The sequence below is a fragment of the Rhinoderma darwinii genome, chromosome 4 (assembly GCF_050947455.1).
Source record: "Rhinoderma darwinii isolate aRhiDar2 chromosome 4, aRhiDar2.hap1, whole genome shotgun sequence".
NCBI classification, from domain to species: Eukaryota; Metazoa; Chordata; class Amphibia; order Anura; family Rhinodermatidae; genus Rhinoderma; species Rhinoderma darwinii.
In genome coordinates, this window is record NC_134690.1 from 349,072,006 (window position 1) to 349,086,912 (window position 14,907).

A 14,907-nucleotide genomic window follows, 5' to 3' on the forward strand; every position below is an offset into this window, starting at 1 on the left:
ATTACCTGAAAGGAAGTAATCAATGGCGACTGCTGCGCAAGCTCCCACTGCTTGAACGATAATCCTGCCTTGAACGTGAGGAACAGGCACTCTTCTTGCACGACCACCTCTAGGCATAGGCCTCTTGTGCCTTATGGGAATTCCATTCATGTATTTCCTTCTTCTGTAAACATATAACACGGTTTTTGAACGATTTAGTTTGAGTAATATGGTTTCTTGAAATTTACTGCATTTACTTAAAGTTGCTTGCTTATCTATTTTCTCTAAATCCCATAGACTTCCTTGGAACCCCCATTCACTGGACCTCCATTCTACCAATAGGTGGGGGTCCCAGTGGTGGGTCCTGTGGCTATGCCATAAATGCTCAAGCTATTTAGAACTGTCATTTGACTGTGTGTAATATTGCAGTGTATCTCCATTGAGGGTATGTTCACACGTAGTCAACAAAAACGTCTGAAAATCCAGAGCTGTTTTCAAGGGAAAACAGACCCTGCTTTTCAGACGTTTTTTTACCAACTCACATTTTTCGCGGCGTTTTCGCAGCGTTTTTTACGTCCGTTTTTGGAGCTGTTTTCATTGGAGTCTATGAGAAAACAGCTCCAAAAATGTCCAAAGAAGTGTCCTGCACTTCTTTTGACGAGGCTGTATTTTTACGCGTCGTCGTTTGACAGCTGTCAAACGACGACGCGTAAATAACAGGTCGTCTGCACAGTACGTCGGCAAACCCATTCAAATGAATGGGCAGATGTTTGCCGACGTATTGGAGCCGTATTTTCAGACGTAAAACGAGGCATAATACGCCTCGTATACGTCTGAAATTTGGCCGTGTGAACATACCCTCAAGTGAATTGGGCTGAAATGCAAAACCAGAACCAGTGGCACTGTTTTTTGGGGAAAAAACAAGATTTTTTTTTTTTTTTTTTGTCTAATCAAATAACCCCTTGAATCCCTTAACCCTCTAAGGATTTTTTTTTTGTTTTTTTTTCATCTCTACACACCAAAAGCCATAACTTTTTTTATTTTTCTGTCATCATAGCCATATGAGGGCTTGTTGTTTGCAGGATAAGACTGTGTTCACATCAGTATCAGGATTTTGTTCATGGGTTCCATTAGACCTTTTCTTCAGAGGAACCCATGAACGGAAAGCCAGACGGAAACCATAGCTGCTGTTTTAATTACCATTGATTTCAATGGTAATGCTTCCGTTGCAATTGGTTTCCATTCTGTTCCATAAGGTTACTGTTTTTTTTTTATCAGAAACTATAGCGTAGTCGACAAAGCTATTGTTTCCGCTAAAAAAACGGAAACCTCTGATCAAACAGTCATCTGTACCACAAAAATCGACTTAATCGTACTGACCCACAGAATAAATGTTAACATGTCATACTCGGGGGCGTAAAATCTCTTTTAGGGCAGCTTGACTTACTTGGACCTACTCGCCATCATTAGGAGAAAACTAAGTTTTAAGATTGAATCCTCTTCCTTCTATTTATCCACATCCTGTGTTACCTCCATGGATGAACTGGATGGACATGTGTGAATACAGCTCCTCTATTCTATGATTGGTCAGGGTTTACGGGGCGCAGGGGATCTCTGCCAGACCATTACCATGGGGAAAGCGGCAGAATACCTCATGGCTGCTTTCTCCAGGGACCTAGGCCGCACATAGTCCACAGATTGAGCATCGCTGGATTAAACGATTGTTACTAAAAAAAATACTCTCTACTGATGCTCCTTATGATTTACTTTGATGCAACTCGAAGAGTATATTCACACAAGGTGGTTTTGAACAACCCCATTCAGATGTATGGAATGACTTTTTCAGTTACAGAAATGACTGCAATGCATCTGCAGTGTGTGAACACTCCATAAAGCAGTGGTTCACAAAACTTCTGAGACTGGGACCCATTTTTGGCTGAGACTTTTGTTTTGGACCCCACGCTACTGTACTTAGCCTCATTTCATCTGACGTATGTCTGCATCATTCGTAGCTTGATGCTAGTACTTAGCTCCATTAGAAAAATAAGTCTTTGCAACATCGAAAACAACAATAATTGTGCGGGTGGGCTCATGGTATTCTGATGCTCGTCGCTGAGGCACGACTTTGTCCGCTGATGCTGGGTGTGACCCGACCCGTCCATCAGTGGTCAACAGAGGCGTAGCTAGGGGTTTAGCACATGGGAGGTGAAACACGAGTGAGTGGGCCCCAACAGTTTAAAGACCCCTTAGTGGCCCCCACACGGGATAATGCCCCTATAGCTGCCCCACACAGGATAATGCCCCTATAGCCGCCCCACACAGTATAATGCCCCTATAGTGACTCCCTACACAGCTTAATGCCCATAAAGCTGTCCCTTACACAGAATAATGCCCCATAGCTGCCCCGCACAGTATAATGCCCCTATAGTGACTCCCTACACAGTATAATGCCCCTAAAGCTGTCCCACACACAGTATAATGACCCCTTAGTGCTCCCACACAGTATAACGCCCCTTTAGCTGCCCCATACGCAGTATAATGCCCCTTTAGCTGCCCACACAGTATAATGACAATTTAGCCACCCCCACACAGGATAATTCCCCTATAGCTGCCCCACACAAGATATTGCCCCTATAGCTACCCCACACAATATAATGCCACTCAAGCTGCCCCCACACAGGATAATTCCCCTACAGCTGCTCCCACACAGGATAATGCCCCAATAGTGCCTCCTTACACAGTTTAATACCCCTAAAGCTGTCCTTTACAGAGAATAATGCCCCCATAGCTGCCCCCAGAGAGTATAATGCCTCTATAGTGCCTGCCTACACAGTATAATGCCCCTAAAGCTGTCCCCCACACAGGATAATGCCCCTATAGCTGCCTCCACACAGGATAATGCCCTATAGTGTCTCCCTACACAGTATAATGCCCCTATAGCTGCTCCCACACAGAATAATGCCCCCATAGCTGCTCCCACACAGTATAATGATCCCTTAGTGCTCCCACTCAGTGTAATGCCCCCATAAATGCCCTACACACAGTATAATGCCCCCATAGCTGCTCAACACACAGTATAATGCCCCTTTAGCTGCCCCACACAGGATAATACCCCTATAGCTGCGTCCACAGGATTCTGGCCCGATAGCTGCCCCACACAATATAATGCCCCTATAGCTGCCCTCACACAACATAATGATCCTATAGTGCCTCCCTACACAGTATAATGCCCCTAAAGCTGTCCCCCACACAGAATAATGCCCTCATAGCTGCTCCCACTCAGTATAATGACCCCTTAGTGCCCCATACAGTATAATGCCCCCATAGCTGCCACGCACACAGTATAATGCCCCCATAGCTTCCCCCACACAGTGTAATGCCCCTTTAGCTGCCCCAACACCGTATAATGTCCCTTTAGCTGCGCAAACATAGCATAATGCCCCTTTAGCTGCACCCACACAGGATAATGCCCCTAAAGCTGCGCCCACACAGGATAATGGCCCTATAGCTGCCCCACACAATATAATGCCCCTATAGCTGCTCTCACACAACATAATGATCCTATAGTGCCTCCCTACACAGTATAATGCCCCTAAAGCTGTCCCCCACACAGAATAATGCCCTCATAGCTGCTCCCACTCAGTATAATGACCCCTTAGTGCTCCCACACAGTATAATGCCCCCATAGCTGCCACACACACAGTATAATGCCCCCATAGCTTCCCCCACACAGTGTAATCCCCCTTTAGCTGCCCCCAACATAGCATAATGCCCCTTTAGCGGCGCCCACACAGGATAATGCCCCTAAAGCTGCACCCACACAGGATAATGGCCCTACAGCTGCCCTACAAAGGATAATGGCCCTATAGCTGCCCCACACAAGATAATGGCCCTATAGCTGTGCCACACGATATAGTGCCCTCGTAGCTGCCCTCACACAATATAATGCCCCCACAGCTGCCCCCACAAAGGATCATGCCCCTATAGCTGCTCCCACACAGGGTAATGCCCCTATAATGCCTCTTTACACATTATAATTCCCCCTTATTGCCTCCCCACACCGTATAATGCCCCTAAAGCTGCCCCCAGATAGAATAATGCCCCCATAGCTGCCCCCACATAGTTTAATGACCCCGTAGTGCCTCCCACACAGTACAATGCCCCCATAGTTACCCCAGACAGTATATTGCCCCCATATCTGCTCCTACACAGTTCAATGCACTCACAGCTGCCCCAATACAATATATTGCCCCATAGTGCCTAATAAAAAAATATATATATTTACTCTCCTATCCAGGGCCGGCTCCAGATTTATGTGGGCCCTTGGGAGACACAGACTTAGAAGGCCCATTTGCGGGGGAACTCACGACGGCAGTAAAATTGCAGAAAATGTCAAATTGTATAGACGTTAGGCCATGTTTATGCCCCCATATAGAAGTTAGGCCCCCAATTTGTAACCCCATAAATTTAGTGCCCTCTGTAGATAGTGCCACACAGCCCCCCTCCTTGGTAGTGTCACAAAGCACCCCCTCCTTGGTAGTGCCACACAGCCCCCCTCCCAGGTAGTGCCACACAGCCACCTCCTCCGAGGTAGTGCCACACAGCCCCCTACTCCCAGGTAGTGCCCCACAGCCCCCTCCTCCCAGGTAGTGCCACACAGCCGCCCTCCCTGTTATTGCCACACAGCTACCCTCCCTGGTAGTACCACACAGCCTCCCTCCCTGTAGTTAGCACCTTTGGGGTTCCCTCTAGGAGTGGAATCCCCAGCCAGGGCATTGCTGATGCTCTGGCTGGGGATCCCACTTCAGGAGAAACCCCTGACGTCACTGTCCTTATATGGACAGAGTTGTCAGGGGCAACCCGAGAGCCATAGTCCCGAGCAGAGAACTACTAGCACTCTGCCTGGGACACCTGCTCTGCTCCTGACATCACTGTCCATCTATGAATAGGGATGTCCGGAGCAGAGCTGAAGTCCCGGGCAGAGCGCTTGTAAAGTCTCTGTTCCGCTACTCCAGCTCTGGGTTAGCCCCTGACATCACTGTCCATATATGGCAAGTGATGTCAGGGGCAACACCATAGCCAAAGTCCCGGGCAGAGCGCTACTAGAACTCTGCCTGCCTGGGACAATGCTCTGCTCCTGACAACACTGTCCATACATGAACAGTGATGTCAGGGGCTTTGCCAGAGACGGAGTCCTGGAGCAGAGCCGCTTGCGCTCTGCCTGGGACTCTGTCCCTCCTCCTGACATCACTGTCCATATATGGACAGTGATTCCATGACGACGGCAGCGACAGGACCCGCGGCCAAGTGGGCCCCGGCACTTGCCCAGCTTCGCCTGTTGTGGACGCCGGTCCTGCTCCTATCCATATTTCCATGACTAGATGAGGAGATCCATCTACTCCACCGGTATGTGCAATGTGTGGCTTGGCACAGACAGGTGCAATGACATCAGTACATCGCGCCTGCCTGTGCCGAGCCACCCGCGGCCGGCATTACATAGTGAATGCTGGAACAAGGAGCCGTCAGTTCCCTGCTCCAGCATTGGATATAACTTTATCTGCATCCTGAGAATGGGCGCTGAGCCGGTTGAGCTCTGTGCCACTTCGTTTATGATTGCTTTCCTTGGAGCAGTGCATGGGCTCAATAAAAAGTCTGAGACCGCACACTGCTTGTACACTGCTCATAAACGGCTCGCTCGGCTTTCTGCGGAAAGCAGATCTGAAGCTAAGCAGCACAGCGCTTTCCAGCTCCGTTTTAGCGATCGGTAGGAGTTTCAGTGCTCAAACCCCCATCATCAAAATTTATGGCATGTCACTATAACGTCAAAAGTTTTTTTTAAAGTTTAGTTGCCCTTTAAAGTACACACGACAAATACACGGTGCCGAAAGACTTTGTCTAAAACGCTGTTTATATACATATGACACCATTTTTTGTTGGCAGATTCCATATGAATCCGACAGAAAATACCTCTTTATGGATTAAGATACATAAAGAGGTAGAACCGATACCCTCTGAATAGCTTGGGGACCTGTAAGATAAAAGCAGTTGTCAAAACTGTACAACCTTTTTTAATGTTCATGCATAATATATTTTCTGATGACACAATAGATTCATGAACAATTGACAGCATTGTTTGTTATGTATATGGTGTTTCTCAAAACCACATTTTCGCCCCGTGCTGACAGTACGCAGATCTTTATTCCAGAGCAAGAAGCTGTGATAAAGACAAACACTATTGAAGCATCTGCCGACAGATAAGTAAAAAACACTACGATGGCTGGAATCAGGAGACCAGCCTGGCAGAACAACTCAGAAGACTCTTAACAACTTGTGTCATTTGCACATGGATTATACAAGGGGCAATGAACTGCAATAGAGGTGCAGAAAAAGTTCCATTTACATTTCCTGGGTATGAAATAAGGAGGAGCTCTTGGCTAGTGTAATTCTATCAGCACAGCTACAGCAGATGGTTTTGCAGTTGCGGTTATCATCAGCACAGAACTTTTCCATCTGGAAACCTGTTGCAACTTTTCACTCCTCTTCTGAAGTTATGGTACTATTATAATACATCTTTATAACTCATATGCAATCACCATGGCAGCAAATCTAACAAGAAGACTAATTTTGCACCAACTTCTCACCAAGCAACAGGGTCCTTCAAGAATCTGCCCCTGGAGAAGACTTGGGGTGAGATATTGTGCCTCATACCAAAAGCAGAAGGTACAACCATCTTACCAAACTCCAGGACCTCAATGGGATGTCCATTCATATATGCCGGAATCAACTGCACTACCCAATGTACAGACCTTTCAGGACCTCTTGCAATTTTCACTTGAAAACCCTGAGAAATTTTGGGGGGTTCTTGCCAGGGAGAGACTGACTTGGGTAAAACCGCACCAGACGGTTAAAGACTGTGACTTTACTCAAGGCCGGGTAAGATGGTTCCTTGGTGGACAGCTCAATGTTTCTGGTGAGTGTGAACGTATGCTATTAAAATGTAATATTTGGAATACCCTTTAAACCTACTGACACCTTAAATGAGCTCGTACTGTGTCCCCATATGGAATATATATCAACAATGTAACTTCATGAAACTATTATGATTAAGCAAAGCTGAATAAAACCACAAAGTTTTTCCGAACATATACAAAGTTTCACTTTTTTGCAGCTTTGATCCATAATAATCCATTAACCATAATAATGCAGAAACGCATCCTGATATATTATCTATTAATAGAGTTGTAGCATCTTTAGAGGAACACCTTCATTATCTTTCTTTTATGTCGGGATGGAACAGGGATGGCAATCTAATCTGTTTGTAGGAGCTGAAAGGGTTAATAGTGTCTTGCGTGTGTCTTGGCCTGCAGAACAGTGACATTACTTGTGCTGCGCTCGGAGGAGAGGGATGGGCTCAGATTATGAAGCTGATTGGTTAAACCCATAGAAGAGTGGGTGTGTCTGGTTCAATAAAAAAAACAACTAATTCCTGAGAAGCTTCAGCTTGTGTCACATGTTTAGCATATAATGTATGTATTACGCCGGCAGCAATAATGGGTTAATGACATGCAGCTATAAACTAGGGCCGGAGCCAGGGAGAAAATAATAACTATACCAGTTTTAATTATTATTTCCTATTATAAACATATAATCCATGTGTGAATCAGAGAGATTGGGGCACATGTATCAAAGTGTTAGTACTGTGAACTACGTTGCTAGGTTACGTTCCGTTGGCATGGTGTGTGATTTACTGTTTTTGCGTTTCATGCAAATTTGTTCATGTGAGGGGCATGGCAGGGTGTGGCAAACATGTTGTGCCTGCTGCGCCCTTTGTGTGTCCAGCTTTATTATAACGATGAAGTTGTATGACGTCTCAGAATATATTCCAGCCTCTAATCCATAACACAGTTTGTGCCAATGTACACAGATTGTGCCAGTTTATTGTCTCATTCCCAAGGACATTGAGTGCTCCTCTATTTGTACTGCACTCCATTATGTTTTCTGTGATCTGGTTGTAGTTCCATGATCAGAGACCATTGTTAGGCTTTTTTTTAGCCATATGTTATTTTATAACTTTGTGAGTTTTTGCTATTTCGTGGCTACAACCCTAGTTAGGCCCCATGCACACACTGCAGATTTTGTTGCAGAAATGTATACACCGAAAAAACAACTCTATTAATATGAATGGAACAGATTTTCAGTCGCAGAAATTTCTGCTACAAAATCTGCAGTGTGTGCAGGGGACCTTACTACCCTATGCTGGAGGTGACCCAAAATAGTGACAACCCTTGTTCCTTCCTCCACAAAGAACTGAAAGGGGTTGTCCACCGTCTGACAACTGATGACCTATCGACAGGATAGGTCATCAGTATGACATCGGTGCGGGTCCGACACCCGGACCCCGCACCGACAAGCCGCTCCGGTGGCCTGCGTGCACCGGATATTGTGGCACATAATGCTATGTACGGAGCCCGGAAGCAGTTGGCTCCGTACATAACATAGTGGCCGTACTGCAGGTCTGCTCCCATTCACTTGCCGTAATGCAGCTCGGCTGCTATTCCGTGGCCGGAGCAAACTACTTCCGGCTTGTACGTCCGGTGCACGGAGGCACCGGACCAGCTGATCTGTGCGGGGCCCAGGTGTCGGACCCCCACAGATCATGTACTGATGACCTTTACAGTGGATAGGTCATTATTTGTCAGAAGCTGGAAAACCCCTTTAAGGCTTGGAGATGTATGAATTTGCTCCTTTATAGATTGCATCACGGATAGTGACACCAGTGCCTGATACTGTATCAATTCATTGTATTGTTCCTGTATAGATCTGACATACCCTATGTGGACAAAAGTATTTGGACACCTACACACTATACCTACAGGAGCTCTTATGACATCCAATTTTAGATCCATAGGCATTACGATGGCATTAGTCCTCCCTTTGATGCTATAACAGATTCCATTCTTTTGGGAAGGCTTTCTACCAGATTTTGGAGTGTGTCTGTAGGTATTTTTGCCCATTCATCCAGAACAGCATTTGTGAGGACAGACACTGATGTTGGATGAGAGGACTTGGCTTGTAATTTCTGATCTAGTTCATCTTAAATGTGATCGATGGGGTTGAGGTCGGGGCTCAAGTTCTTTCACACCAAACTCCTCCAAGCATACCTTTATGGACCTTGCGTTGTGCACTGGGAAACAGTCATTCTGGAACAGAAAAGGGCCTTCCACATACTGTTGCCGCAAAGTTACAAGCATATAATTGTCCAAAATGTCTTGATATGCTGAAGCATTAAGATTTCCCTTTACTGGAACTAAGGGACCTAGAAAAACAACCCCATAGCATTATCCCTCCTCCACCAAATTATACAGTTGGTACAATGCAATCAGGCTGTTAACGTTCTCCTGGCATTCATCAAACACAGACTCGTCCATCTGGCTGCCAGATAGAGAAGCGTGATTCATCACTCCACAGAACACGTTTCTACTGCTCCAGAGTCCAGTGGCAGCATGCCTTACACCGCTCCGTCCAACGCTTGGCATTGTACTTGGCAATGTAAGACTTACATGGACCTGCTCCGCCATAGAAACCCATTCATGTTTTTGTGCGGATGTTAATGCCAGAGGAAATTTGGACTCTGCAGGTATTGAGTCAGCAGAGCATTGGCGACTTTTATGCACTATGCGTCGCAGCACTCTGCGACCCCGCTCTGTAACTTTACGTGGTCTACTACTTTGTGGCTGAGTTGCTGTGGTTACTAAACGCCTCCACTTTGCAATAATACCACTCACAGTTGATCGTGGAATATCTAGGAGGAAAGAAATTTCACAAACTGACTTGTTGCAATGGTGGCATTCTATTACAGTACCACGCTGGAATTCAGTGATCTCTTTAGAATGACCCATTCTTTCACAAATGCTTGTACAGGCAGACTGCATGGCTAGGTGCTGGATTTTATACACCTGGCAATGGGACTGAATGAAATGCCTGAATTCAATGATTAAGTGGTGTGTCCATATAGTCCACCTACAATTAGAATCTTTAGTCAAATATTACACAGGCTGTTGAATTGAGATTCTGCACTACTTCATACTTTGTTTCCCTTCTGCATTGAAGATCTTTCTTTACCTTGTCCAATCATTAAAGGGAATATGCCATAAAAATGACCTATTGTTTAAATAAAATTTTTATGTTAACCATATTTTTGTAAGAATTTTTGTGGATTGTCTTCACAGGCAGGATTACAATGAAAGATAATGCCTCTATTTATAGATAACACAGGATTCACCATTGACAAGGAGTGATGTACACTCCAATAGAAGCCAATAAGTCAACTCCAGACTGTAGTTTCCTATGGCTGCTGTAAAGCATATCTCTGAATGCTGTTAACACCAATATGGCTGCCCCCATAATCATGTACAGAAAATAGAATTTAAAAAAAACTACAATAAGAAAATGAAAAACTGATTTAAAAACAATGTTTTACTATCTGGATTTATGTTGTTTTTAAAAAAAAAAAAGGATTGGTGACACATTCCCTTTAACCCCTTTACAACCCCTTACAACCCCTTACAGCTCGTCTCAGAAAAAATTAAGCCCTCACATCACTCAATCGACAAAAAATAAAAATGTTATGGCTCTCACAATATGATGATACAGAACTAATTTTATTTTTAATAATCCGTTTTTTCCTTGGAAAAGTCGTAAAACATAAAGAAACTTTATAAATTTGGTATCACCGTAATCGTATTGACTCGTAGAATAAAGTTAAAATGTCTCTTTTACCGCACCATAAACGCCGTAAAATCAAACCCCCCCCCCAAAACAATGGAGGAATCGCTGTTTTTTCACATTTCTCCCCACAAAGAATTTTTTTTCCCAGTACATTATTATGGTACAATAAACTGTGTCATGAAAATCACCTCATCCCGCAAAAAAAACAAGCACTCATCAATGGTAAAAATAAAAGTTATGGCTTTTGGAAGGTGGTAGGAAAAAAGAAAGTGAAAATCCAGAAAATAACTGTGGAGGTAAGGGTTATAAGGTGTTTTCCCATTAACCCCTTAATGACCAGCCTATTTTAGACCTTAATGACCAGGCTATTTTTTTACGTTTTTCCATCGTCGCATTCCAAGAGCTATAACTTTTTTTTATTTTTGCGTCGACATAGCTTTATAAAGTCTTTTTTTTGCGGGACAAGCTGTATTTTTTAATAGCACCATTTTGAGGTACATATTATTTATTGATTAACTTTTATTACATTTTTTTGGGGGGGGGGGATAGAAAAAAATCGGAAATTTCGCCACTCTTTTTTGCGTCCTAAATCTACGCCGTTTACCGTGTGGTATAAATAACACAATAAGTTTATTCAGCGGGTTGTTACGATTGCAACGATACCAAATTTGTATAGTTTTTGTATGTTTTACTACTTTTACACAGTAAAAACGCTTTTTTTTCAAAATTATTTGGTTTTGTGTCTCCATATTTGAAGAGCCATAACGTTTATATTTTTTGGTCGATGCGGTTGTATCAGGGCTTTTTTTTGCGGGACGACTTGTAGTTTTTATTGATACCATTTTGGAGTAGATGCAACTTTTTGATCACTTTTTAATAAAAAAAATTTAAAGTCAGGATTCACAGAAAACAGCAATTTTTCAGTCGTTTTTTATTAATGTTTTTACGGCGTTTACCGTGCGGGTTAAGTAATGTAATAGCTTTATAGTCGGGGTCGTTACAGACGCGGCGATACCAAATATGTGTAACTTTTTAACTTTATTTTGGTTTTTTAATAGTAAAGCAATTTGTAAGGGGAAAAAGTGGGTTTTTCATTTTTTTTTCACATTTTTTTGATGAACTTTATGAAACTTTTTTTTAAACTTTTTTACTAGTCCCACTAGGAGACTTCACTATGCGATCCTCCGATCGCTATTATAATACACTGCAATACTTTTGTACTTTTGTTTAAAACGGACAGGCATCTGCTAGGTCATGCCTGCGGCATGATCTAGCAGGCATTCATTACAGGCAGACCTGGGGGCCTTTATTAGTCCCCCGGCTGCCATTGGAGACACAGACACTCAGCGATCTTATCGCCGGGTGTCGGTTGGAGAGAGAGGGAGCTCCCTCCCTCTCTCCAAAACCACTCAGATGCGGTGCTCGCTATTGAGCACCGCATCTGAGGGGTTAAACGGGTGAGATCGATGCTAATATCGATCTCACCCGGCAGAGTAGGGACGCTCCCAGCCCTCAGCTGCCTCTGGCAGCTGAGAGCAGGGAGATTTGACAGCTCCCTGCTCTGTTTACTTATTCCGATGCCGCAACGTAAAAAGTCTATGGCATCGGAATAAGGCCCGTTAGTGACCGACGTAAAAAGACTATGGGCCGGTCACTAACGGGTTAAACAAAATAGTGCTAAAGAGACTCAGAATGTAAAAACAATTAGCTTTGTGATATACTTCTATTTTTGATACTGCACTAGTTCTATTGTGGGACACTTACTAGTTTTACACACGTCTGATTTGTTTTAACATCCGATTGCCACGGGTATCATTGACCCGCGGCAATCCAGTTTGGTGGTCAAGCACTGCTACCAGCTATCACAGGATGAACAGCGTCACGTCACTATAGACATGAGAGCAAGGCCATGGAGAGCAGTGTTACATCAGTTCCACTTACAGGCCACCTACATCACAAAGAAAATGAGGGTCTCGTGGGGGAATGGAGATAAGTAAAATGTCAGTCTATCATATAAAAAAAATGTCCAATTAGGGTCCTGTCCATAATATGGTCCGCATCACTTTGTCGACTACGCTATTGATTCCGTCAAAACAACGGAAACCTTACAGAACGGTGACAAACGGAAACCATTTGCAACGGATGCGTTACCATTGAAATCAATGGTAATGCAAACGGAAAGCTATGGTTTCTGTTTGGGTTCTGTTCATGGGTTCCCCTGACGGAAAGGTCTGATGGCACCCATGAACTGAGCCCCAATGCAGATGTGAACAAGGCCTAATAATCATTAGTCTTTACAGTTGTTACAATACATTCCACAGAAGAATTCTTTGGACTGAATAGTATGAAGCTTTCCTTCTTTTTCTAAAGGTATTTTCTGAGATTATAGCCTTGTGGAGATTATCTGCATTCTACAAAGGCTGAACATTGCTGTGACTGCTTTCTAGGGTCTTGAATGATGGCTGCGGATGGTTAGGTTGTTAGTGCTGAACAGGCCGCCAGCCAGAACAACATGACCTGTTGGAGACCCCAGCAGGCATTGTGGAATGTAATGTACCGACAACAAGCAGTTTATGGAAGCAACCTGGAGCGTGCTACAACATGGGACCTGACAATCCTATTAGAACCCAGACTAGACTTTAAAAATTATACATAAATTGATTATGTACTTCTAATCCATACTCATGCCCCACTGGAATAAGCATTATATAGTGTAATACTGAAAATACAGTTAGGTCCAGAATTATTTGGACAGTGACACAAGTTTTGCCATTTTAGCGGTTTAACAAAACATATTTAATATAGTTATATAATCAATATGGGCTTAAAGTGCAGACTCTCCGCTTTAATTTGAGGGTATTCACATCCTAATTTGAGAAAGGGTTTAGGAATTACATCTCTTTAATATGTAGCTGCCTCCTTTTCAAGAGACCAAAGGTAATTAGACAATTATCTCAAAAGCTATTTAATGGTCTGTATGGACCATTCCCTCGTTAATTCATCATCAATTAAGCAGGTAGGAGGTCTGGAGTTGATTCTAGGTGTGGCATTTGCATTTGGAAGCTGTTGCTGTGAACCCACAACATGAGGTCAAAGGAGCTCTCAATGCAAGTGAAACAGACCATAGTTAGGCTGAAAAAAATGAAGAAATTCATCAGAGAGAGAGAGAGAGAGCACAAAATGTTAGGAGTGGCCAAATAAAAAGTTTGGTACATAAAAAAACAGAGCACACTGGTGATCTCGTGAACTCCAAAAGGCCTGGACGTCCACGGAAGACAACAGTGGTGGATGATCGCAGAATCCTTTCCATGGTGAAGAAAAACCCCTTCACAACATCTACCCAAGTGAAGAACACTCTCCTGGAAGTAGGTGTATCAGTATCTAAGTCTACCATAAAGAGAAGACTTCATGAGAGCAAATACAGAGGGTTCACCACAAGGTGCAAACCATTAATCAGCCTCAAAAATAGAAAGGCCAGATTAGACTTTGCCAAACAACATGTAAAGCAGCCAGCCCAGTTCTGGAACAGCATTCTTTGGAGAGATGAAATTAAGATCAACCTGTACCAGAATGATGGTAGAAAGAAAGTATGGAGAAGGCTTGGAATGGCCATGGAGCAATGAAAGAAGGTGAAAGCCTGGTGAATAACATTTTCCTTTACATCATGTGGACAGCTGGGTGCATGTGCATCTTACCTGGGGAAGAGATGGCACCAGGATGCACTGTGGGAAGAAGGCAAGCGGCGGAGGCATTGTGATGCTCAGGGCAATGTTCTGCTGGGAAACCATGGGTTCTGGCATTCATGTGAATGTTAGGCTAGATTCACACAAGCACGTTCGGTCCGTAAAGGATGGAACGTATTTCGGCCGCAAGTCCCGCACCAAACACACTGCAGGGAGCCGGGCTCCTAGCATCATAGTTATGTATGACGCTAGGAGTCCCTGCCTCTCCGTGGAACTACTGTCCCGTACTGTAATCATGTTTTCACTACGGGACAGTAGTTCCACGGAGAGGCAGGGACTCCTAGCGTCGTACATAACTATGATGTTAGGAGCCCGGCTCCCTGCAGTGTGTTCGGTCCGGGACTTGCGGCCGAAATACGTTCCGTCCCTTACGGACCGAACATGCTCGTGTGATTCCAGTCTTACTTTGACACATAACGCCTACCTAAACATTGTTGTACACTAAGTATGTATCTTC

The 14,907-nt window shown here is 44.1% G+C and overlaps 1 protein-coding gene across 2 annotated transcripts in view; it reads left to right on the plus strand.

Moving 5' to 3' along the window:
• Positions 1–5,182: 5,182 nt before the first annotated feature.
• Positions 5,183–14,907, plus strand: part of ACSS1 (acyl-CoA synthetase short chain family member 1) — a 94,052-nt gene continuing 84,327 nt past the window's right edge. Inside the window, exons 1-2 of one of the 2 annotated variants that reach the window (XM_075862931.1) lie at positions 5,183–5,385; positions 6,172–6,949. In XM_075862931.1, the coding sequence (XP_075719046.1) occupies positions 6,574–6,949 (376 nt within the window). In that variant the 5' untranslated portion in view covers positions 5,183–5,385; positions 6,172–6,573. The remainder of the gene's footprint in view (positions 5,386–6,171; positions 6,950–14,907) is intronic. The other variant, XM_075862932.1, reaches the window with a different exon arrangement.